Below are 26,596 nucleotides of genomic sequence, written 5' to 3' on the forward strand. Positions count from 1 at the left end.
AGTCCTATTTTTATGTCTTTTATTTGACATTTAATTAATTACATTTACTTAAGATTTCTTGAAGAGTTATTTACTGAAGCACAGGTGACTTAACCAGTCATTATAGTGCTGAGGGAAAAAACACCTCACTAAGTAACTGTTAACTGCCAATCACTTCTGAAGAAAAGGACACCCCCCCCCTCACCTCCCATGACCATCAACTGTTAACTGCCAATGACTCCTCTGACTTGCATGGTAGAATGTTGATAGGCTCTATCTTATTCAGAGCCTGGGCAGTTAACCACAGCTGTCCAGCAAATACTATGTATGTGAACCAATTAATTTCCAGTAAATTATTCTCACATTATCATACCCTGAATTGTTCTCTTTAAACTAAAAGGAATGGTCTAGGCATATAATCACAGCATTGGTGGTTGAGCGACAGATAACTGTCCCAAGTCTAATGACATCCTGGAAAACCTAGTAAATATAAGACTAGCTAGGGCTACATAGCAACATATTATTACAAACAACTAAAAATAAATATTAACAAAGAATAAAAAAACAGTATGTAGTGTTTAACTATTTCTTGTCTCACCACTTTGAGTTATAAAGAGGCAAGCTACAGTCACTTACCTTTTCAAGTTCCCATGAGCTTATTGCAAGTGTTCCAATATCCTGGCCATTCTATTTGTATCTTTCCTCAAGCCATCTTAAATTTAGATACTTCAAATAATACTTTGAAATATATTTTATAGTTAAGATTTTCTTGCCCCCCCAAACCTTTGGAAAGTTATAAATATTTATTCTGTCATTTTTGTGACAAGCAACGTGTTGCAAAAAGATTTATCTGATATACTAGTACTCAGGAATTACATTTTGAAAATTCAGTCAAGAGGTTCTCCCCAGTAGTAAATCACTCAGCCTTTAACTGTATTCTAAACACTTACTCCTATATCCACAATCAAGTGTAGTTCTCCCCTCAGCAGAAGACAAAGACCAAGATAGAAAGTCACATGGTCAAAATGCAGAGAATCGTTGACCCTGGAATCCCCAGCCCCAAATGGGATCTCTACATCTAAATCTCAAGGAACATCTCAGAAGAAGGTTGAAGAAGATTGTAAGAGCCAGAGAACCCACACCCCTGCTGCTCTTCTACACATAGCATCTATGAAGTTTCAATAATATGGTTGTTTAAACAAGACCCACATAATGATAACACCAGTCAACATATCAACACAGATGAGAGACTTTTTTTTCTCCATAAAGGGAGGTTTTTACTATAGCATAGTGATTTGTCTGAAACTTACTATGTAGATCAGGCTGACCTTAAACACACAGATCTACCTGCCTCTGACTTCTCAGTTCTGGATTAAAGATAGTTTGGTACCATTTCTACCTCAAAAATAAATAAATGATTAAAATTTTAATTTGGAAATATGTTCTCAAGACCTACCATGGATTATATTTGTATATTATTTCATTTATAGAGTATACATAATGATTATACATGTTTCAGAAAACACTGTGCTATTTCAATATAATATATATCATTTGGTGCTCAAATTGGGGTATGGAAAATATTAAGCTTCCTACCACTGAGCTGTATCCCCAGTCCTCAGTTACTAATTTTAGATGTGTGGTTATAACCTGTATTAGTTTGTGTCTTGTATCTTTTAGACATTTTCAAATAAAGAAGCACATCTAAATGATCTTTGCCAATGATTAAAATGCAGATATTCAGGACTTGCTCAATGCTTATGAGAAAATAAAGTAAATCATTATGCTTACAAATATTTTGATCAACAAACCACTCTTAATGACTTTATAATTTTATTTTGTATAACATGGCAAGATTATTTGACCTTAAATTGCATTCTTCTTGCTATACAATTGCCCAAAATGCTTACTTGTGAAAACCCATGTTTCCAATAAAACCCATAGGCATAGCTCAATACAATGTTTAAAGTGAGTATCCCTGTTGATCCTTGACTCTGCAATTGCTTCACTAGTCATGGCTGAATTAAGTCCAAACTCCAAATTATGCCCAGAAAAGAAACTATCTCAGAGATGCCAGGCACCTTAAACACACAGAGCTGTTCATCCTATATGTTTAACCAACCCATCTTCTATAACTTCTGTCATATTAGGTCAGTTCTTTGATGCTTTCCTGTGACATAACCTGAGGACTATGTTTTAGACTACTATAAGCTACAGGCATAAGGCAAATAAATGGCTTTTCAAAACCAGATAGCTGTTTAACAACTGAGTACTCTAGACCTGAGAACTAGGCTGTTCACACAAAGAACATTACTTGAGAAAAGTTATCTGAGTATAATGACTAATTCCATGGCATTTTCACTACCAGCCACTGGACTATAAGAAACCAATGTTCCATCTCCAGTTAGACCTCCCTAAATTGTATGTCTTAGGCCAAATAGCATTTATATATAATTGTTTAGTTTGCCATTGTGCATAAAAAAAACTAAAGCACATATTCCACACAAAATCCCATCTTTTAAAATGAGGCAGAGAATGAAATTCTTCTAAAGGAAAACATAGATCATAGTTTCTATTTTGTATATTTCTTCTAGTTTCACCATTACCCCTCAGTGCTCAGTCAATGCTCTTGATCCTTGAGGTTAAGTGTTCCACCCAATACTCAGTGGCCTCCTTTCACCAAAGCTATCACCTGCTGACCTGAAGCATCCCCACCCAAGAATGATGTCTTCCCCACCACAGGTCATGTTTTCACTAATCCCTCTCCAGAGAGCAGTGCCATACTAGTCATCCCAAGGCCTTCTACATTCATAGCCTACCAGGACAAAAAAAAAAGTTCCAACTCTGACTTGATGCCAAGACTAGTGCCAAGGAAAGGATACCCTGAACCTAATTTGATCCCAAGACCAGGGCCAAAAAAGAACACACTGACCCCAGTACCAGAGTCAAGGAAAGAACATATTGACCCAGACTTGACCCCAAGATCAGGGCCAAGAAAAGGACACACTGACCCAGACTTGACCCCATGACTAGGGCCAAAGAAAGAATACACTGACCCTGAATTGACCCCAAGCTCAAAATCAGGGCCAAGAAAAAGAACTCCACAAATCCCTGAACTTGCTCTAGAAACTCACCAATTCCCTGAAGAGGAAAAACCACTAATTCTTGAGCTCACTCAAGTGCAGGCATTGAAATGTCACCAATCCTCACCGTGGAAATCTCCACCTTGCAAAGCTCTACCACTCCAAGAAACTCTACATAAACCTTGCCCTTCTGCTCAGCAAACTGATGTTTCTTGCCCAAGCAGAGACAGCCTCCCTCCTTGGTTTTCCCCTTCCAGTAAACCCCTTTTGTGAAGTTCGTTGTGTGATGTGACTTTGTGCCAGGATACCTCTTGAATCAGAGCTCTAACACTGGCAGGAACAGTCTTTACTGGGGAAATCCTCACTATACAGGAGCAGAGTTGTAACAGTTTGCCCAGGGAAGCCATTCCCTGAAGGAGCAGAATTGTTCAACTTTCACTAGAGACACCACTCCACCAGTCTCCTGCCCCAGCCAGAGCAGCATTGGAACACTTTTACTGAGGAAACAGTGTCTTCTTCCCTGCAGCAGCAGGAACAGAGCTGTAACACTTCTGTAGAGGAAGCCTTTCCCTTCAGAGCTGAAACACACTCAGTCTTCTTCCTTAGCTGCCTTTTCATACCAAGGCCACTGCTCATACCATCCCCATTAGGAACTCCCCCGCCACCAGAAATCATAGTTTCTGTGCCACCCCCTCACTTCAACCAACCCAACCCAATACCACACCCTACACTCCTGGGTGTTCTATGATTACCTCTATCCCCAAACGACCCACTGAAATGAATCAGAATCACTGGTAACGGTTTAGACACTTTAATAAAATGTCTGATTAACCCCCCCCTCCACCAACAAGGGAGTCATTGAGGTTGATCTGAGATTTTAAGATGGACGTCCAGCCTCTGAGATGCAAATATCACTTGGCATCGGGTCTTGGTACCTCATCAAGTCCTGTTGTCTTATTGGATCTTGGTGTCTCGTCCGTCGCGTCCTGGAGTCTCATCAGCCAAATACTGGCTATCCTTGAAGAGCTGGCAGAGATCATCGATGTTATTAATTGACTTGGACTTCTGCTCTGGGGCAATGAGTTTGTTGCAGCTAGTGCGGCACTCCTTGACAGTCAGCTCAAGAATGCTGGATGTCACATAATTGAGCATATCCGTAAACAAAACAGGCGTAGAAGAGTTCAGGTTTTTGGAAAGGTTTCTTTCTTGAAGAAGGTGTTCTACTTTGCTAACAGGGAACTGCAGCTTTGCTCCTGAAGAAGAAGCAGCGCTATCCTTCTGTCTTTTGTCTTCCATTGTGCCTGATTGATGTTTCCTATTCAGTTCAGTCTCCCTTCTGATCTGGGGTCTGCCAAGACAGCAGCTTTTATAACCAGCAAGTGTCATCACTGCCCCTCCTTGGTCAGAAGAGATCTTTGTGACAACAAATTTTGTGATGTCATTAGTGCCCACTGGGCCCTCTGGTCCTCCTTCAGTCTACAAGAGCCCATGCTAGGAAACTGCTCACATTAGTGAATACATCCCCATTTGGCAGAAAAAAATCATTCTATTTTATTTCAACAGTACATACAGCAAAACATTGTTTTTCAACTAAAACTATTCATCCCACTTTAGCATTCCATTCCACCTTCTAGGATTCTAGCATTGCCTTTGACATTATGTACATCCCTTTGTAAACTGTTGGCCACTGACAATTACAGTTTGAAGATGAAATGTCCCCTGTAGGCAAATCGCTAATGTCAAGGAATCCATTAATATATTTAGACCACGGTCAATGGTTACAAAGATGCCCAATGTGTAAAATATGGGGTTTGGCCCATGGCTATGGCTTATTATAGAAAAATAGGCCTCTGAATCAATTTCAGGGCACTATTACAGGAGAAAGGCCTTATCTAGGAGAAGCCATAGTAGGTGTTGAAGGGTCATTACCCAAGCTACTCCCAATAAGAAGTGCTCCCTTAATTTAAACACCTGCTCCTAATCACAACTTCCAGCATGGAAAGGTGACTCTGGCAGGCTTTGCCCTTCTCCCCTATTCCCTCTGTCTTACGAAAAACAAAGCAAAGACATGAGGTTACATTCCTAAAATTAGCCACCAAGGTCTATTCTCTTATTTGGCCACTTCCTCCTGCTGCAGTCTTTTCTCAAAGTCCAGCTATCAAAGTATTGAAGTACAGCAATTGAAATCTCCCTCTGGCTTCCCTAATTAACCTATCCAATCAAAATCAAATACCTCATCATAACGTGAGGCTTCCCCTTTTACCTTTATAAACTGCCATTTGCCTATGGGCCATGGCTGTCTCCTCTATCCAGAGCCAGTTCTTTGTCCTCTCCCCTACTTCTGGGGCAAATATCCCTTGCCCCCTTAATCTCTTCCCCCTTCTTCTTTGTACTCTATTTCCTCCGTGTTTTTTATTCCCTTACCCATGTCCCTTTCAGGGAACTAAGTCTCATTTGTGTTGAGAACTTGGTCTTGGGGGGTCCCAACTCAATACTGACCCTGTCAAGATGGACTAAACATGCTGGATGAACAGTTCTGTGTGATCAAATAGTTCCCATTTCTCAGATTTTGTTTAGTGTTGAGGTGGAAGTTGGAAGTTGGACTTATATGATTCCCTATTGGTGAGTCTTAACAGAGACAATAGGCCTAGGGGGATATATGTTTAGAAAATTAGAGTTTATATCTTCAAATCTGAGATTCAATCATGGGTCAAGTATAACTGAAAACAGTAAGGAATGTAACCTCATGTCTTTGCTTTGTTTTTCGTAAGACAGAGGGAATAGGGGAGAAAGGCAAAGCCTGCCAGAGTCACCTTTCCATGCTGGAAGCTGTGATTAGGAGCAGGTGTTTAAATCAAGGGAGCACTTCTTATTAGGAGTGGCTTGGGTAGTGGCCCTTCACACCTACTATGGCTTCTAGATAAGGCCTTTCTCCTGTAATAGTGCCCTGAAATTGATTCAGAGGCCTATTTTTCTATTCCTTCATCCAGATTTTAAAAATATAACTAGTATGCCCATAAATTATAACATTCTGAATTGGTCTGAGAAAAAATAGATCAATAGACAGTAGAAATAGTTGGCAAGCTAGATTCTCTGCCATCTTCTACCCAGAAGTGATTAGATTTCTATGAATCACAGGCTCTCTAGAATAACATACCCTAAGACTAGATGTTTAACCATTTTACTTCTTCTAAAGTGGATGCTTCCTTCTGGCTTCACCATCACACTATCATCAACTGAATGTTCTGTCCCTTATGCCCACTCATGTGGCTCATGCCCACTGCCTGTACCCCTTCACCGGTACCCATTTCCTTCTCCTCTGAGACCTTCCCTCCCATGAAAGAAGACTCCCATGCAAATTTTCTGCTCATCAGTAGTTTCTTCTAAGTTACCATACTGAAAATGTAACTTGCCAATGAGGTTACAGCCAACTTCTGATCTTCTCTGAGGCTTCTTTTGTACTCAGAGCCAACAAGGGAGCCTGCTCTGCCCTCCCCTCCACCCAACTTCTCCCACCAGGGTCATTACCCAAGCCACCCCCCACCCCTGAGAAGTGCTCCCTTGATTCAAACAAGCACTCCTAAGCATAACCTCCATCTTCCATTCTTTCTTTAGTATCTTGTGGATAACCTCCAATCCAGGAGAAACAAATTGAAAAAAGAACAATTAGCTTTCATTTAAACATTTTATTAGTATTCATGGACACCAGGGGAGCCTCCTCTGCTATTAGCCTTCATGGTTCTAGCTGAGTCTGTGAGGCTTCCGACCCTTGGATTGTGTACCCCATTCTTTAGCCATTCCTTCTGGGTCCAGGCATCTCGTCAAACAGAGAGAAAGGCGCATTCTTGAAGGCTCGAGAGGGTTCGCGGTCGTTGTCTCTCTGTCTCTCTCTATCTTGTGAGATATTTTGCTGGTTGTTGATGTTGGCTTCGGAGCCCACCACCTCCAGGATGTAGTCGGTGAGGTAATCAAGCATGGCAAGGAGGAAATCTGAAGTTGTGGACCCTATGCAGGGGGTATATTGCTCCTCCTGCAGTATACGGTACACATAATTCACAGGAACCTGTACCTCAGGCCTAGAAGAAGGATCTTCTATCTGGTTGTTGTCGCTGCAAGACTTTTCTTGGCTCTTCTTCCCCGACATGATGGTTTGATGGATTGGGCTCCGGTAAGCTCTGCCTGGTTCACCAGCAGGACTGGCTCTCTGAAGACAATGTTCAGTCAGGCCCATTGCACCCGCAGCTTCTGCACCTCATTGGTCAGGAGCTACCTTTATGACATCTTAGGCTTTGAGATGTCATTGGTGCCTGGTGGGTTATGGATTCTGACTAGGCCTCAGAGCCTAGGAATATCTATCACAGCAATGTGGCCACCCTACCTCGATTTTGAGGGAACTGTAACTCTCCTCAGTTTACACTTGAATTAACATTGTAGAAATAATATGTTTTACTGGAAACTGTATGTCGTCACAACCTTTCTTTTAGTAATTACAGGGCAGTAATAAGCATGTCAAATACATTTCCAGGTAGAGGTTTGACTGTCCTCTTCAAGCAGTGTTGAGACCCATTTTGATTCAATTTACTTATTTAAATCGGCTTGGTTAACAATCCTGTACACCTTTGAACATGTATTCATTCAATATCTACATGAGTTTTATCTGATCTTCAAAATATTTATTTTTTGAAGAGGAAATGCTCAGTGTGCTCATGGTACATAGATGTTGGTATCTGTACTTTGTGTGCCATTTAAGTCAGGATGTAGCTTTCTTGGATTAGTTGGGTTAAAGCCAAGCCAAGTTGGGTATAGATATTTAATTTCAATTTTTCTTTCTATTAATATCTTGTTTCTGCTTTTTGGTTGTATTTTGGTTCGCTTATACCCAATAACGTTCCTATTCCAAAAGAAAGAAAGTATAATGAAAGGAATCTTCAATCTAGTTAAATGTTAAAACCCAACTATGTAAAACTTTATTGGATATCAGGGCAGAAAATAACCTTATGAGATGTGAGACCATTTACCCTGGCTCTATTGATTCCATGGCCTTATCTATAGCCAGATCTCTTCCCTCTGGACTCTCCAATAGTTTCTTTGAATCATGTATCCTTTGAGTGGTGGTAACACAAGGTTACGAGTGAGTAATCTTATATACTGTTGTTCTTCACAAAGTTTAAGAATCCCACAGACTTTTGTCATTTCATCTTCTGTCACCTTCGATCTAATCTGACATTATTTCTGCTGATATAGCATTTTCCAAAGCTTATAGATCTATATAACTCATTTAATCAAACATTCAATTTTTTTTCATGGCTCCTTAATTGTAAAGGATAGTCATGCTTCAGTCCACAGACCCAGAGAGGCTTAAGTAACAAGGAGAGCTCTAGGGGTAACTCCTGGATCTCCCTGGGAAGGGGTGATAGAATAGATTATGTGGGTATACTGGAGGTGGGTAGTGAAGGAACAGGAGAGATCAGTTTGGGGAGGAAGCAATGGAGGGAGAGAGTACAGGGAGAGACTACTGGAACTTGAGGGTAGGCTTGAGGATCAATGTGGAAACCTAGAGCAGCAGAAACTTCTTGAAACTTATATGAGAATGACCCTAGTGAGGACTTCTAGTAATGATGGATATGGAGCCCGAACCAGCCATCTCCCATAACAAACCAGATAAGGCATCCAGGAGTGGGATTGGAACACCAACACAGTCACAAAACCTTTAACACACAATCTGTCCTGCCTGAAAGATATACTGGGGCAATAATGGCTTAAGAGTAGCCAACCAATGACTACCTTGAGGCCCATTCCACAAGAGGACGTTCACACCAGACACCACTTGGATATCCAGAAACCAAAAGCTGTTTGACTCAGAGATGAAGGGTAGAACCAAACAAAACTGCCAAAAAAAAAATCAATGAAAAAATCCATAATGATATTGTTATATTTGTAGATTGGTGCCTTGTCCACTCATCCTCAGAGAAGCTTCCTCCAGCATCTGATGGGAGCAAGTGTAGAGTACTATAGCCAAACATCAAGCATAACTCCAGAAAGGCTCCAAAGAAGAGGGAGAGAACGGATTGTTGGAGCCAGAGGGGTTGAGGATACCAGGAGAACAAGGTCCACAGAACCAAGTAAGCAGAGATCAAAGAGGCTTACAGAGACTAAAATAGCAGTTACGGAACCTGCATGAGTCTGTGCTGGGTCCTCACATATATACTGTGGCTGTTTTTGTGGGACTCATAACAATGGGGATTGGGGTATTTCCTACTTTTTTACCTGCTCCAGAGAACCTTTCCCCATACTGGGTTGCCTCATCCAGCCTTGATATGAAAGTTTGAGCCTAGTCTTATTGCATCTTTTTATGCTATGTTTAGTTGATATCCCTTGAAGGGCTGCTGTTTTTGAAAGGAGAATAGAAGAGCAGTGGATCTGATAGAGGGGAGGTGGGTAGGGGTTCAAGAGGAGTGGAGGGAATGGAGGTTGCAGTGGGGATGTATTCTATGAGAAAAAAAATAAAGAGAGGGAGGGAGGGAGGTGGAGAGAGAGAGAGAGAGAGAGAGAGAGAGAGAGAGAGAGAGAGAGAGAGAGAGAGAGAGAGAGAGAGAGAGACCATCTCTAAGTCTTATTTGCACTGAGAAGCACACATCATATCTTCAAAATAGCCATTACGTAACTGAACATTTCCATGTTTTTATTTCCTCAAGGGCATTAGCACAAATATGTTAAACCATATTCTTGACTCAATCTATAAAGGACCACTTCTGAGAGCAAATCTTTTTGTTTGTTTGTCATAGCATTCACACAATTCAAAATTAACTGCATGCCTTCCATTCTTTATTAACAACAAAAAAAGTTGCCATTAAGTTCACCACATCTAGAAATGAACTCATTAGAAGCAACACTGATCAATGAGGACTTAAGAGTCCTAATGTCTTTCCCAGCCTCCTAGCAAGTATGACTTCACAATAATAGGCCAGTTGCCATCTTCAGCTTCAGCAGTAAGAGAAAAATAGAGTGGAAAAGGGAAGTACTGGGGATGTGGGAGGGAGTAGACATAGGGGAGGAGAAGATGAGGGATGCTATGGATCTGCTATGAATTTGAGAGGTACCAGAGAGCAAATATCTTGCTGTTTATCATTTGCAATGTGAGAAGGATGAGACTTTCATATAACCAGACCCTGGCTCCTTTCTCCTTAGCAGCTCTTCCTTCCATTTTTTTCTATCATTTTACTCTAAGCAGTAGTGTGGGGGAGGAGACTGTGATTTCCACAGTTTATTTGGAAATCTGTTCAACTAAATAAATATTCACATTGATCAGTCACAAGCTGCTTTTTGTTTTTCTTTTCAAACATGTAAGAGGCAATTCAGCTAAAAATGTTCCTTTACTAGTATAGACAAGACACTGACAGGACACCAACTGTTGGTGTAGACAAAGAAGAAAGCTAGAGATGAGAGATATTCTGAAAGCGGCAGTTTAGAACACCCATACACTAAGACATTAAGTGACCCTTGACTGTCTCTCCTCAGTTAAAAGTAAACCAAAAGAACAACTTGGGGCCCTAAATCTCCACAAATCTAAAGGATAAAAATAACGACAGCAAATACAGTATCTGTGCTTCCCTAGTCCAAAGCTAACAAATGGTATGAGATAACTCATTACTCAAACTCCCATCACGAGGATGGAAAGCACACAGAACACATTTGAAACTGAGTCTCTAGACAAAACAATAATAAATGTGGCTAATTCTTCCTTCCTGAGTTCTTCAGAAGATGTAGAACACAGTTTTCACACCCCAAACTAATGAGGTCCTTGGCAGAATGCAAGTTACATTCAATCTCAAAGTGACTGACTATTTAAGATATCAGTGTTACACGTGCGCAGTCTGTAATACTATGTGCCCAGTTGGCGATACTCTGTGCCCAGTTGGTGGTAGAGTGTGCCCAGTTGGTGATATTGTGTGCCTAGTCAGTGGTTCTGTATGTCCAGTTGATGATTGTGTCCAGTTGACAATGCAAAGGTATATACATCTACTTCTACTTTATTAAAAACTACCTTATTCCTTTCCTTAGTCTTTGCTTCACTCTTTGGAAAAGTGTTCTGGAGGAGGGAACTCCTAACCTTTGATTTCCTCATCCAAAGGGACCTCAGTGATTCTCCAATAACATATTTGGCGCTGTGACTTAGATGTACAAGGGTGACTTAGATATAATATAATACCCTCCTTACCTACTCTATAGCTTGAGGTGCTACAGAGTGCCACTCCTCCCCTAGTATCCTCCTGGAGCCATTTTCTTCTTCTCTATCCAATCTGTTCCCCTTATGATATGTTTCCTCTACTTCCTCAACTTACTTCCTTGTGTGGGTTTGGGCTGTTCTTTCTAGGTGGTACTTTTCTGGCCTCTTTCCTTTTCCTGGATTCTATTGCCTAGGATCCTCTCCAGTTCCCCCTTTCCCTTCCCTGGAGCTTGTGCCACTAGGGTACCACTGTCTCCCTGCCCTGAGTTTCAGATCCCTTTCCTTTACCTCAAACCCCTCGTGTTCCTTCTTGTTCCTCTGCCTTCTGTGACATTAATCATTTGGGGGCTCTCTGGTGACATCTGCCTTCTCTCCTATCTTGCTTCTCTAGTCTCAGCTGCCTCAGGAGAGTCCTTAACTACTTGTCCCAATCCTGGCTTCAAGAAGCCATCATATTCGATGTCAGTGGCTTACAGTCCCCCTCCTGGGTACCTCTTCTATAGCCACTGTTCCCTTCCATAGGCCCAGAATAGCCCAGAGGGTGGCCTTGTTCATGACAACTAGCTTCTGGGTGACACTACTGAGCTCTCTGTCCATGGATACTCCACCTCAGTCCTGCTTGTTACCCTGAGTTCTTCCCAACTTGCTTTCTTGCTCTCTGGTCAAAGCAATCCTAGAATCACTGGCATCCCCTCATCTCACTTTCTCTGGCTGTGACCTCTGCACTGGTACTTTTGTCAACCAGACAAAAGCTAGAGTCATCTGGGAAGATGGAGCATCAAGTTGAAGAACTGACTTCATTAAATTGGCCTGTAGGCAAATCTGTAGGGCATTTTCTTGATTGGTGATTGATGAGGCCAGGCCACTGTGAAAGTATAAGCCCTGAGATATTGGTCCTGGCATATATGAGAAAGGTATAAAACCCATTGACAACATCATCCTAAATGGAAAAAAAAAGGCTGAAGGCAAGCTCATTGAAGACAGGAATTAGACAGGAATATCCACTAGGCACATTCCCATTGTGACCTAAGTACTAGGTAGACCAGTAAGGCAAGAGGAGGAAATTAAAGGGCACATAAATGGGGAAGGAAGTAATCAAATTAATCTTATCTGTAGATGACATGATGCTTCTATATATTAGCAATCCCAAAATTTCTACCCAAAAACTTCTAGAAATGATAAATTCAGAAGCATGACATAATACAGAATCAACTTGCACAATCATAGCTTTTCAATATTCCATTAACATACAGAGAAAAAAGTGTAGACATCCTTCCAGTTACAATAGCTTCAAATAAAATAAAATAACTCAGAGTAAACCTAGACAAGAAAATGAAGGATATATACAATTAAAACAATAAACCTCTTAGGAAAGAGAGAGATATGTACTAGAAAATAGAAATACAGCCCATACTCATGTATTAGTGAAATAATATTGTGAAAATGATCACCTTACTTCAAAAGCTATTTACAGGATCAATGCAATCCTTTTCATTATCTTCAGTAAATGATTCTGGGAAAACTGGATGTCAAAATGCAGAAGACTTAAATTACAGTCATATCTAACATTTTGCACAAAGATTAAGTCCAAATGGATAAAAGACCTATATGTGAAACTTCAAACTCTGAAACTGCTAGGAAAAACAACAACAACTAGTACAGTGCCCTACATAATACAGATAGAAGAATGGAGTTTCTGAATAGGACTTCATTTGTCCCAAAATTAAGGCCAACGATTAATGAGTGGGACTTCATAAAACTAACATGCTTCTGCACAGCTAAGGAAATAATGAGTTGAATGAAGAAGAGGAAGCCCACAGAACCTTTGTTAGCTATATATCTGACAGAGGATTAATATCCAGATTATAGAAAGAACTCATAAACCAAATACTTCAACAAAAACAACAACTACTACTACTATAACAACAAACAAATGAGTCCCTCAAAAATGGACCCAGGACCTGAATAGAGAATTCTCCAAAGAAGAAACAAATGGCTAAGAAATATCTCAAAATATATTCATCATCCCTAGCAATTAGGGAAGTACAAATCAAAAAAAACTTTGAGAGTCGATCTTACCGCAGTCAGGATGGCGAAGGTTGACAAATAACTGACAACAAATGCTGGAGGGTTGTGGGAGAAGTAGCCTCAGTTACTGTTAGTGTGCTTGCAAACTGGTGCAGCCACTATGGACATTGATGTGAGGATTCTCAAAATGCTCAAAGGAAATCCCAGCCCTAGCACTCCTTGCTATGTGTCTCTGTCACAGATACCTGCTAAGCCATATCCATTGCTGCACGATTCACAGGAGCTAGGCAACGGAAACAACCTAAATGACCTTTAATAGATGAATGGATAATGAAAATGTTGGCTATTACACTATGGAAAACTAGTCAGTTGTAAAGGAAAGTTAAATCATGAACTTTTCAGTTAAGTGGATAAAACTAGGAAAAAATCATATTGAGTGAAGTAACCCAGACCCAGAAGATAAACATCTTATGTCCTCTTCCATCTGAAGCTACCAGCTCCAAGTTTCTAGATGTGAGTACATAGCCTAGAGTTAACTGCAGAAGCTAGTAAAAGAGAACTGCTGCCAGGATAGAGGGCAGAAGAGCAAAAGAGAGGGGACTAGTAGGGTACATATGATCTGATCAGGACATGGAGAAAAGGAGGTGGCTTTTATTAAGGAGAGGAAGAAAGATAAATATAGAAGAAAGGAAGAGGATATCAAATAACAGGTTATTTGAAAACCTCAAAAAGAAGTATATAAATGACTATTTAAATTAAAAACTATAATACGTGAGACTGTGCATAAATATGCATGTACAGTTTAAATGAAAAGGCAAAGAGCACCTAACAAAAACTCAACAGCAGACATGAGAAGCCCCTTTTAGCATTGCTGGCTACTGTTCTCCAAGAGATTCTTCAAGCCTACACCTATGACTATTGGCCTTGGTTGGTCCCCAGAAATGGAAAGTAAGTCCTTGTTTCTGAAGACGCCATTTACTTCAGGCAGGGAAATCAAAGGCCCTGCTCTGGAACTGACCTTAATGACTCCTCCCTGGGAACTAGCTTTCATCTTACTGGGAACACACCTAAAGGGGAAAAGCTACCAACAGTCCTACCCAGATATGATGCTTATGAACCACCACCACAACAAGCATGACAAAATAATCCTAGAGATCCAGTAGTGTCATGCATATCTTGGCGGTAACCAACAACTCTCCAATTGTACTTAGGACTCACTCCAAAAGAGCCAAGTGCCCAGGGCTAATGAAATCATGGATCTTGGAAGAGAACATACAACCACCAATTTACTAAACCAACATCATCTTTAACTAGACTCTACATACATGTTCTTAAACCCACAGACAAATGTAATCATCACCTTGCACCAAGGAAACATCTCTTTGGAGGTCATTACAGAAAACTACATCCAATCAAAGTGACAGGTTGGGGAGTACAGTGTCAATGGATACATCTAGAAATTAACTCTTCAAACTCAGAGAACATTGTGGAAGAGATGCCAGAGAGTCTGTAGGATCCAGAGGACTCAGAGAGTTTGCTGTGAGATTGATTCTCCTAGCAATGTCAGAAGTTACATCAATGAAGTCTGACCAATACGACTGCCTAAACATAAACTGAACAAGAATAATAATAGACATGCCAACATGGAGGAGAAGATTATTACAAGGCCTCAGGCCTACACAAAGAACTACAGGCAATGAAGGAAGGATGAGTGGGAGAAGAGTATACCATTTGGTTATCCAATGCCAATTTCCAATACCAATATACTCCAACCAAGACTATATCAATTAGTTGTTGTTATGTGTATATAATATATTCCTAAATTATATGTGGATTAATAATTAACAATAATTATTAATATGCAATAATTAATATAACATGGGTATTAAGGGTTACTATATGGGGAGATATTGATTAAATATATTATGCATGTAACATCAAATAATGAAAAAGGAGGCCATAAAGTTGAAGAAGGCAAGGTGTAGCGGGGTATATGGAAGGGAGTTTGGTAAGAAAAAGAGAGAGGGAAATGATGTGATCATGATATAATCTTAAAAATAAAAGGCAAAAGGGGAGCTAAGGAAGCTAGTGGCAGCAAACCAGCAGCCATGGTTTCAGCTTCAGTTCCTGCCTTGGATTTTCTCAATGACATGAATTTTAATATGTAGTCCAAATAAAGTCCTTCTCCCACAAGTAGAGTACTTTAATCATAGCAATAGAAAAACACACAAGTACAGTCACTTCCATATGCCTCAACTCTTGTGAAGTGTTCCAGTTAGTTCATGGGGGACCTGAGGCTTACAGAGGCTTCACCTGGCTGAATGTTCTTGATTTTATTTCTTGAATTCATGCTAGTAACCAAGCTCTTCACTATAAGCCTTGCTATTTGCTGACTTGGAATCCAGGGACCATTGATTTTTCCATATTCACTTGGCAGGTCACATGTTTCCTTAACTACTGTCAGGTAGACATGAAGATTGTAAAGGAGAACAAGATAAAATTTAATCTTAGGTGGCATGAATTAAACAAAATAAAACAGCTTTCTAAGTGGAGGATGGAAGTAACTTTTTTAGTGTGAATGGTCCCTCCAAAACTAGAAATTCTTGTAGTCCATGGAATATGGTATGCTCCTGTATTGCAGAGGTCATGGGATATAATTAGGAGTTAATATTTTAAATTATGCCATCATTGGGTAGGGGCACACTAAGAAAATTAGCCAAATATACCAATAGCAATTCCAAATCCATACTGATGGGGACACCTTGGGGACAGTAGACAGACATTGTCAGGAATTACTTCATTGTGGTGCACACTTTGGCAAGCAGAAAAACAGAAGATAATTTGGGGGATGCTCCAAAGACTTTCTTCCTTATCATTATCCCTATTTGCTTTCTTGTTTTCTTTCCTTTTAAAGAAAACAAGTCTCATTCGTACACTTGGAGGAGAGCAGTGCCCATAGCAACAACAAAAGAATCATCTGTCCCCTGCCTGGTTTTTCTTTCCTAGGCTAAAAAGCCAGCCATTAAATACTCAGAAGTTACAGTTAGGGTGCACACCTAATTATTTGAAAGATTCTGAACCTCAGACCATAAAGAAAAGCATCCCATTTTTTTGTGGGCAATTGAAAAAGTTGTCTGAAGTGCCCTCTGAGAGAATTCAAATTTAAAGTATCTAATCTTGAGGCCAAACAATTTGTTGATTTAAAGTTATTGGTTAAAAAAAGTCTCCAAGACTTGTGTGTGTTTATAACTGATATTCAAAGCATAAGGTCCATGATTTCTAGGTTTAAGTTTCCTAGGCCTTCATTTAGACACAAACAGGTGGCACTGGCTGAAGAAAACATGACTCAGGTCCATTGGTCTCTTGGACTGACTCCAACAGTGGGCTGTCCATTCTTGATGCACTGTGAACTACTGCCAATAGCAGCTCTATTTGAAAAATCTTTGGAAGGAAGAAAATATCATGCCTGTGTTTTCATGTGACAAAGTAAGAAAAATTTGAGGGAAAATAAAGTTCTGGTATAGAAAGGCATCAAAGACTTCATGGTTGACTTTAAGAGTAAGCTACATGCCTAATTCAAAGCAGCATCTGTTCAGTAGACAATTACAGTAAAGAGAGGGCGAAGTACTTAGCTGCTTTGACATACTGTTCTTTTCTCCATACCCAATTCATTCATTACTTTGCTAATTGATTAGAAAATCTGTAGGTCATGATCCTTTGAGACTCAAATGACCCTTTCATCGGGGTCACCTAAGACCATTAGAAAACATTTATATTCATACTATGGTTCACAAGGCTAGCAAAATTACAGTTATGAAGTAGCACTGAGCACAATTATATGGTTTGGGGTGGTCACAACAACATGATAAACTGCATTAAAGGCTCTAAGCATTAGGAAAGCTGAGAACCACTGCACTCATTAAATATTTTTGCCCTTAGTTGGAAGTATTATAATATCCAATCTCACATTATTCTACAGCTTAATAGTGACAAGCCCAGCACGTTACTGGCACAAAGGCAAATATGTAGACAAATACACTAAAATAAAGTACACAGAAATAAACCCACACTGCTATAGATTTCTAATTATCAATTATAATTATAATTATTCTGTGCGCAGACACAGACAACAGAGAAAAAAACAAATCAATAAATAGCATTGGCAAAACTGTTCATCCCCCTATAGATGGATAAAATTGGGTCCCCAGCTATCACTATGCACAAACATAGATTAAGAATGGATCAAATGCTTAAGCTTAGAGACTAAAAGTGTTATAGTAAAATACTTCAAGATAAAAATGTAGGCAACAACTTTCTGAAAAGGACTCTCGTTGTACAGGAAATAGACTCAACAATTGACAAGTGGAATTATATGAAATTTAAAAAGCTCTGCACAGCAAAAAAAAAAACTATCAGCAAAGTGACAAGATATGCAATAGAATGAGAGGGGATATTTATGAGTTATTTTTTTTAGCAAGGGGCTTATAATCTAGACTACATAGAAAATGCCAATATCCCCAAAGCTCCTGATCCATACAGAAAATTCTTGAAAGAAGAAACACAAGAGGACCAAAATATGTTTTTAAAAAGTTCAGCATCATTAGGCAGCAAAGATGCCCAGATTCAAAGTACTTGAGCATTCCAACTTACCCCAGTCAGAACGACTATGATTAAGCAAACATATAACAATCTTGGGAAGACTGTGAGGAATGAAGAAGTCTTGCTCATTGCTGGTGGGAGTGTAAACTAGTGCAAATACTGGTCAGGGTGGAGGCACCTCAAAAAAAAAAAACCCTAAAAACAGAACTGCCATCTGATCGCGCTGCACCATAGGACCAGAGATCTGCACATCTATATTCATTGTTGCTCTAATCATAATAGTTATGAAATAAGCTCATATGTGCTCCTTATTTATTTATCTATGTATATACTCGTGCAAGTATACAAAACAAACCAGTATCATGTAGTTAAAGTAAGAAACTTGACTTTATTGTAAAACAAAACTTTTAACATATAAAACAAGCCCTTCAGGTATAATAGTACAGTTATATTTTTTATATGAAAAGACAAATGGTCTGAGAACCTTTCTGTTCAGGTATTTACACCTTTACATGAAAACACCAAAGAAACATGAAGATTGGCTATGTTTGTGTGTCCCAAGATCCCCTAATATACATATATTACAAAAGAATGCCATCAGCCTACTAAGGGAATTCATTAAATAGCCAAAATCTGAACAAAAAATGATTTTAAGGCAGACAGGAATAGTTCCCCTAAAAAGTAAGAAGTCATCAGAGAAGAACATTGCTTTTATAAGAATGTAAGGATATTCACGGGGCAAATATTAGGATATTAGTTGGGAAACTGTGAGAGAGCACAGTCTCCAAGAGGAAGCTTAAAACTTTTAAATGTTAGTATTTAAGCAAGAAATCCTCAAACTGCTTGTCCTTATTTGATGATATGTGAATTAAACAAACAATATAGCACCTTAAACTGACTATAAAATTAAAGGGTAAATAACAACATACTACAATTAGGTTTGCTTCCCTGGCCCAAAGCTTAAAACAACAACAACAACAACAAAACAAAGCAAAAAAAAAAAAAAACCTATGGTAAATTCATGGTAATTAATTTGGTTAACTATACCCCATCTGAAGCAGCCATCTTTTGTTTGGGGCCACATAGAACATTCTTTAACTGAATGCCAAGTTAAATCAACATTGATATTCCATTGGTATTCCATTAACAATAGGAGGCAGTTAGACCAACAGCATTAGGAGGCAGTTAAACCACTAGTAATAGACTCCAATTAGACCAGCAGTTAGCAGAGAGTGGTTAGACTAACAGAAATAGAAGGCAGTTAAAATAACCATAAAAGAAGGGGTGTGGCTAACAGAATCAGAAAAGCAGTGGCAGAAGGTGGTTAGAGCAACATCAACTGACAGCAGTTAGAATAACAGTATTCAAAAGTAGATTAACAGCCACAGATGGTGCTTAAAGCAATAGTAATAGAACATAGTCAATTTGGTTGGGCTGAAACGGTAAAGTGCACTTTTCACACCAAAGGCTCACATGCTACTGGTTAAAATGTAGTTCTCTAAGTTCCATCTTTTCTTTTGCTTTGGCTTGCCTTTATTTTCTTTTTCTCCTTCCTTCTTTCCTTCCTTCCATGGTGCTAGAGTTCAAACCCAGGTACTCACACATGCTAAGCCAATGCTAAAACACTGAATTATACTTCCCAATCTTTTTACTCTCTTCACTGCAAGACAGACTCACTGTGGTACCCAAACAGATCACAAAGTCACTCTACTGCCCAAGTAGGCCTTGAACTTGTTATCCTTCTGCAATGGCCTCCATAATACCCAGGATTATAGGTGAAGGGGCTCTAACAGGTCATGCATGAGAACACAGGCCTGAACATGGCAAACACAGGCCCAAGAATTCTTGGCAAACACTGCAGACAGGTTTTGCTCATTTATCCCTTTTTCCAATCCCTTGTTAAAAACTGTTACACTCCTAAAGCCATCCTCCAAGGTGTATTCCCTTATTTGGCCACTGACCTACTACTGTGAGAAAACATCAAGGTCCAATGATCAAAATTCATTATTTGCCTAACATGTCCAATCAGGATTTACCAATTCACCCTAGCACAAACTGTCCACTTTCTTCTTAAAAACCCATTCCTGAAGCACCCTCTCTTGCTCTCTTGCTTTTCTTGCTGCTAATTCCCCACCCCTGCTTGCTCTTCCAGGGTAATAAATATTGCGCTGAGAATTTGGTGACCGACTATGTCCTTTCGTGATATGGGGGTTTAGGGGGTGACCTCTCTTTCTATGCAAGCAGACCTAGCTCAGAATAAAGTTTTCCAGGCCAACCTCCATAAATGCATTAATAAAAACTAGAGATACCTGGGTCTTTACCATCTCTGCATGCCCACTTTATCCTTCAAGCATATTGTGTTACTGTGTAAAAGGCTCTTATCCTTTCCTCTGGTGTCCTTGGGAATGTGCTGTTGTGGAGGTGCCCCTAACCTTAGAGTAGTTCCCCCAATGACTAAAGGTGATTTTCCAGTTCTCAGTTGACACAATTCCAACTCATCAGTTTCCAGTGGTATGTATGATTCTAACTTCCTTCTAAGCTTTCTCCAGCTACATCTCCAATGGTCACATTTCTGTCTGTTTACAGATCATTAGGTATTTCCTAAGATAGCATAGGCTTTCTATACTTGTGGTCATATATTAGTCCAGTGCAAAGGTACAGCCACAATTTTCTATACTCATCAGAGCAGCAACCCACTTCCAGGTACTAGAAGCTATATGTTTGATTCCTATGGCTGCTATAATGAGCTCCCCCAACAGCAATAACTTCAAATACACATTTAGAACATAACATATCAGTAAGTCAGAAAACCAAAGTCAATTACACTAGACTGAAAGCAAGGTGTTCCAGTGGCATCCTCATTGTATAAGCTCTAGAGAACAACCTGTCCTATGCCTTCACTAGCTCATGGTATCATGGTATTATGGTCCCTTTCTTCATTTTCATGTTCTTCATAGCCAACAGCACAGTCTTTTCTTCTGTGCCAAATCTATCTCTGTGCCAAATCTATCTTCCACTTCTTGGACAGGTGTAAATCCATGTAGGTTCTATGAGACTCTAAAGAGAAATCGGCTATGTCAAGAACTGGAAACATGTCTCGGAACTTACTGTAGCCATGTGAACTAACTTTTATAGGGACAATGAGGTAGATTCTAGATTATATTTGGAAGTCATTACTTAATTTAACACATGAGATGGTCCCGAGAACTTATGTGAGGAAGGAAGTGGTAAAGGGAAACAAAGAATGCAAAAAAAGCAAAGAAAGCATTTATAAGGGAGCTGAAACCACTGAAGAACTGTATGGAATCTTCTTTAAGAAACACACTCCAAGGGAAGATAATTATCCATCACTTTGAACTGTCATATTCTTGGACAGAATGGGTTCTGATGGTCTAATAAAGGCCTGTATACAAAGACATACAGGTTCTGACATTTAAAAGTAAGGAAAATATGTACTGTAATTGTGTAGGTTGTGGGAAGCATGCACAGGACACCATACCCTCCTTAGAAATGCTTTCTCCTCACATTTCACCCATTAGTTCATTATTTGTTAAACAAATACATATTTTCAGCTTCTTGGCATCTAAGACAGAGTCAATTAATATATATATATATATATATATGTATATATATATATATATATATCAATCTAAACAGGCATTATTATATCCTTACAGGGGTAGAAAGAGGTTCTAAAAGGGTCTGGGCTAGTGAATGAATGGCAGATTGTTTAGAGAAGTGACCAGTTATCTTATTCTCTTTAGCCACTCTACCCATGTCTTCATGTGGTTTTGTAGCATATCCAGTACATATGTCCTCACCTCTTAAATCTGGGGCTGTCTTTTTACTTATCTGGTTAAATAAAATAGAAAAGGGAGGATGGTCCTAGTCTTTATTCGAGGTTTGTGGTTTTTCACTCTTCAATTTCCTATTTTTATCATGTCAAGAAGCATCAGCCAGTTTGCTAGAAAATGAAAGCTGCACTAATCAAGAGCTCTATCAACAAAGAAATCATTAGGATGGATATCCTTTCCTTTTGTGATTGAATTATACATGTACTTGCATATATATGAATACATACATATATATGAGAGGGGACTTACTGAGAAAACTGGCTTCTGTAACTATAGAGACTGAGAAGTGCTATAACATATCATCTACAAGTTGGAAGAGAGACCCTGAGACCCTGGGAATTTGTCTTATTCTAAAAGCCTCCAAGCCAGGAAAACTAATATTGTATTTCAATCTGAAGCAAAAGACCTGGGAGCTTGCATGCATGAGCAGTTTCCAGCACAAAATCCAGAGTCCCAAGGCTAGTAACTCCTTTTATGATGTCTGAGGGGGTGAGGACAGTGCCTCAGTTCCACACATAAATGAGAAAATCCAAAAATTAATATTATCTTTATTCTCCCTGGCCCCTAGTTGATTGAGTAGTGTCTACACATATTCAGACTGTATCTTCATAACCTGTTCCACTTGTTCACACTTGAGCCTCTTCTCCAAATACTCTCACAGATGTATCCAAAAACAATGCTTTACTGGATTTTCAGGTATCCATTTAAAAAGTCAACACTTAATGCTATCTCCAGACCCAGGGCAAAGATGAGCCAAATGAACCTAATTGGTTTTTTCCCCCCTAAGGTGTTAGGTTAACAAACCCAGGCACAATCAACAAAATCAATCCAAATGGTCAGTGGTATCCAATGATCACAATTGAAACCAAAGATCCTGTCAAAGTGAGTGCACATCACGAAGCACAGAAAACTATATACATAAATGCTTAAAGGCTTTGATTTTATAAAGGCTTTACTGACATATGCCGCACATATCATAGACTCCAACCACTTCCTTTTTATTCCTTGGCAGTTTTATACATATACAGAAAACAAATACCACACAGCTCTAACTAAGCCTGTCTCAGCAGGCTTACCTGGTGTAAACACTCCCTAGAGATAAAATCATATATAATATGCTGTCTTTTTAAAATAAGCAATCTAAATTATCTTATCATTAACCTCATCGGTTCTTTCCTCTGTCATTCAAATTGGTTGTTTCTTTCCATCTCTCATCATTTTGGTTGGAAACTGGAAACCTCAGACAGTTTAGCAACTAGGGATATTGATCCTCCTCCTAAGTATTTGTTATTGTTTCCCCATTTCTTTGCTTCCTGTATTATGTTACTGATTTCCTTCCATGGATACTTGGGTTTAACCAGGCTCCCTGAGGAAACAGCAGTTTTCACAGGGTTCCTTTTGTCTCTTTCAATGATCAAAACCCACCAATTACTAGCTGAATGCTTTCTTTTTCTAGATTGGGGATTAAGCCTGGTGCATGCAAAGCAAGTGCTCTACCTCTGAGTTCTATGTCCACCTTCCTACTGGGTTTAACAATTTCCTGGGGGAAAGAAAGAGATTTATATGCTATCTATGCAGGCTCGCCCAAATTGTTATTTCTCTAGGTCAGTGTTAATGACTTGCTGTGTCTCAGGAGCATTTCCCCTATCTACCTCTGTTCCAGGTTTCCTCTAACCAATGAGCCAATGAAGATTTATACTGTGTTTCCAACTAATCTGTTAATCTTTCTCCAATTTACTTTTACTGTAACTTCCACTAGTTTTTGAAAATGTCTTTAGGCTTAAATTTCTATAAATTTTGGCAGATGAGCCTTTGGGAAAATATTTAAGTTGTTCTGCTTTATGGTGTGTTTCTCGGCCATGACAAATTCTCTAAAACTCATGCTGGATCTGAGGACAAGGGTGCAGCGTTCTCAGAGTAACACCCTGTCATGGGCTCTGAAACATTCTTAAAAGGAGAGGATAACATCTGTTCTTCTTAGCTTGCCTCTCTCGGATCCAGTTAAGAAATGATCAGTAGCTCCCCATGATGTCACAGCCAGGGTAGAGATGTTATCCCATGAATGGGGGCTGAGAAGGCAAATCAAGTCCCAATCTTTGGGCCACACTTGTCAGAAGTTAGCATCTAGCAACAGGATGAAAACAATGTTATCTTGAACTTCACCTAAAAATAGCCCTTGCTTGGGAGTTGGAGAGAAATAGATTACTGTGTTCTTTGTTATAAGTCTCTTTTACTAAGCTGGAGGTGGGGGAGGAAAAGGCTGGTGTCTCAATTCAGATACTATATATTCTAATTACTCTCAGGAAGTGTTTATACACTTTCTTCAATGAATATTTCTGCTAGGTATGACAGCTCACACCTTTCATGTTCTAAACTTAGGAAGATGCTGCAGGAGGATTGCTGCTAAGGCCAGCTGGAAGGAAAGAGTTCTGTGTCTTGGAAAAACAACAAACATGGTCTCCATTTGGTGTGTCATGTTTTCCATTTGGTATGGATGTGGGACTAGTTCAACAGATTTTAAACGATGGCTTGAAAAATAATTTTGTAACATTTCCTGGCAACCTAATGGCAGAGCGCTTCACAATATTAAGTTGAAAGAATTCTAATTTTTTGTTGTTGTTGTTTTTTTGAGACAGGGTTTCTCTGTATAGCCCTGGCTGTCCTGGAACTCACTCTGTGGACCAGGCTGGCCTCGAACTCACAAATCTGCCTGCCTCTGTCTCCCAAGTGCTGGGATTAAAGGCATGTGCCACCACGTCCAACTTCAGTAGCACTGTGGCAAAAGATAATTAACACATGGTATCTTAATTGTAGAGCCAAAAAATCCCCAGAATGTCATGTCAGTCTTTCATGAAAAACTAGAATATTTATTCCATTGCAAATGAAACAACAGTAGACACTTAGCACACTTATAAAGCTCTTCCATGATAAATAACTTGGTAGCCTGGAAAACAATTTCTCATGTAATTTCCAAAAGTGATTCTCATAAAATAAATCATATGGGAAGGATATGACTTGTAGAGAGTCTAAAATGAAGCTTAATTCCTTATGCAATAAGAAATAGCGAGCAATTTATTACATTATGGAGAAAATGTACTCCCACAACTCTCAGCATTGCAAGCAAAGCAGCAAGGCCTAAGATATGCCTTTAATTGAGAGGTGCCATCAGAACATTTGAAAAGACCATTTTAGGAAAACTGAACTTTTCTTTTTTTTTTTTTTCCTTTTTTTTAAGTTAGGTATTTTCTTCATTTACATTTCCGATGCTATCCCAAAAGTCCCTCATGCCCTCCCCCCAATTTCCTCCCCCCTCCCACTTCTTGGCCCTGGTGTTTCCCTGTACTTAGGCATATAAAGTTTGCAAGACCAATGGGCCTCTCTTTTCACTGATGGCCCACTAGGTCACCTTCTGATACATATGCAGCTAGAGACATGAGCTCCAGGGGGTACTGGTAAGTTCATATTGTTGTTCCACCTATAGGGTTGCAGACCCCTTTAGCTCCTTGAGTACTTTCTCTAGCTCCTCCTTTGGGGACCCTGTGCTCTGTCCAATAGCTGACTGTGAGCATCCACTTCTGTGTTTGCTACGCCCAGGCATAGCCTCACAAGAGACAGCTATATCGGGTCCTTTCAGAAAAATCGTGCTGGTGTATGCAATGGTGTCAGCATTTGGAGGCTGATTATGGGATGGATCCCCAGGTATGGCAGTCTCTAGATGGTCCATCCTTTGTCTCAGCTCCATACCTAAACATGATAAAAGCAATCTACAGCAAACCAGTAGCCAACATCATTCTATTATGGTGAAAACGGCCATCTTTTCCAAATTAATTTATAGAGTTGATGCAACTGCAATCAAAATGTCAGGACCATACTTTATTAGACATAGAGGAAAAAAAAACAAAAACAAAATTTATATGGAGGCCCAACGAACAAGAACATCCAAAGCAATCAAGAAGCAAAATAAGGACCCAAGTATAACTTCATGTAATTACAAGTACCTATTCTTTGAAAAGGATGAAAAAAAATTATACATTGAAGAATACACTGCTGGTGGGAATGTAAACTTGTATAACCACTATGGAAATCAGTGTGGCAGTTCTTCCAGAAGATAGGAATGGATCTACCTCAAGATCCAGCTACACCAGCTTGAGCATATATTCAAAGCATGCCTTGTCCTTCCTCAGAGAAACTTGACCAACTATGATTATTGATACTCTATGTATAATAGCCATAATTTAAAGCAACAAAGATGTTTCTCAACAGAAGAATGGCTTAAAGAAATGTGGTACATTTACAAGATGGAGTGTTAGTCAGCCGTTTTTAAAAAAATGACATCATGAAATTTAGAAGCAAATGAATGGAACTAGAAAAAATCATCCTAACCCTTTTAAAAAATGGGGCTCAGAGCTAAACAAAGAATTCTCAATTGAGGAATACCGAATAACACTTGAAAAAATGTTCAGCATCCTTAATCATCAGGGAAATGCAAATCAAAACAACCCTGAGATTCCACCTCACACCAGTCAGAATGGCTAATATCAAAAATTCAGGTGACAGCAGATGCTGGCAAGGATGTGGAGAAAGAGGAACACTCCTCAATTGCTGGTGAGATTAAAAGCTGGTACAACCACTCTGGAAATCAGTCTGGTGGTTCCTCAGAAAACTGGACATAGTACTATTGGTAGATCCAGGAATACCTCTCCTGGGCATATATCCAGAAGATGTTCCAACTGGTAATAAGGATACATGCTCCACTATGTTCGTAGCAGCCCTATTTATAATAGCCAGAAACTAGAAAGAACCCAGATGCCCCTCAACAGAGGAAT

At 39.5% G+C, this 26,596-nt stretch overlaps 2 protein-coding genes and 1 pseudogene across 2 annotated transcripts in view; all 3 read right to left on the minus strand.

Moving 5' to 3' along the window:
* Sytl5 (synaptotagmin like 5) overlaps nucleotides 1-26,596 on the minus strand; it is a 259,986-nt gene that overhangs the window by 127,768 nt on the left and 105,622 nt on the right. The window lies entirely within an intron of this gene.
* On the minus strand, nucleotides 3,872-4,385 carry LOC110287434 (histone H2A-Bbd type 1-like; annotated as a pseudogene).
* On the minus strand, nucleotides 6,755-7,275 carry H2ap (H2A.P histone). Its single transcript, XM_021153985.2, has one exon. The coding sequence runs from the start codon at nucleotides 7,204-7,206 to the stop codon at nucleotides 6,853-6,855; it is 354 nt and encodes a 117-aa protein (XP_021009644.1). The 5' UTR covers nucleotides 7,207-7,275; the 3' UTR covers nucleotides 6,755-6,852.

The sequence above is a fragment of the Mus caroli genome, unplaced genomic scaffold, assembly GCF_978045245.1.
Source record: "Mus caroli unplaced genomic scaffold, Mus_caroli_1 scaffold_5, whole genome shotgun sequence".
Lineage (NCBI taxonomy): Eukaryota > Metazoa > Chordata > Mammalia > Rodentia > Muridae > Mus > Mus caroli.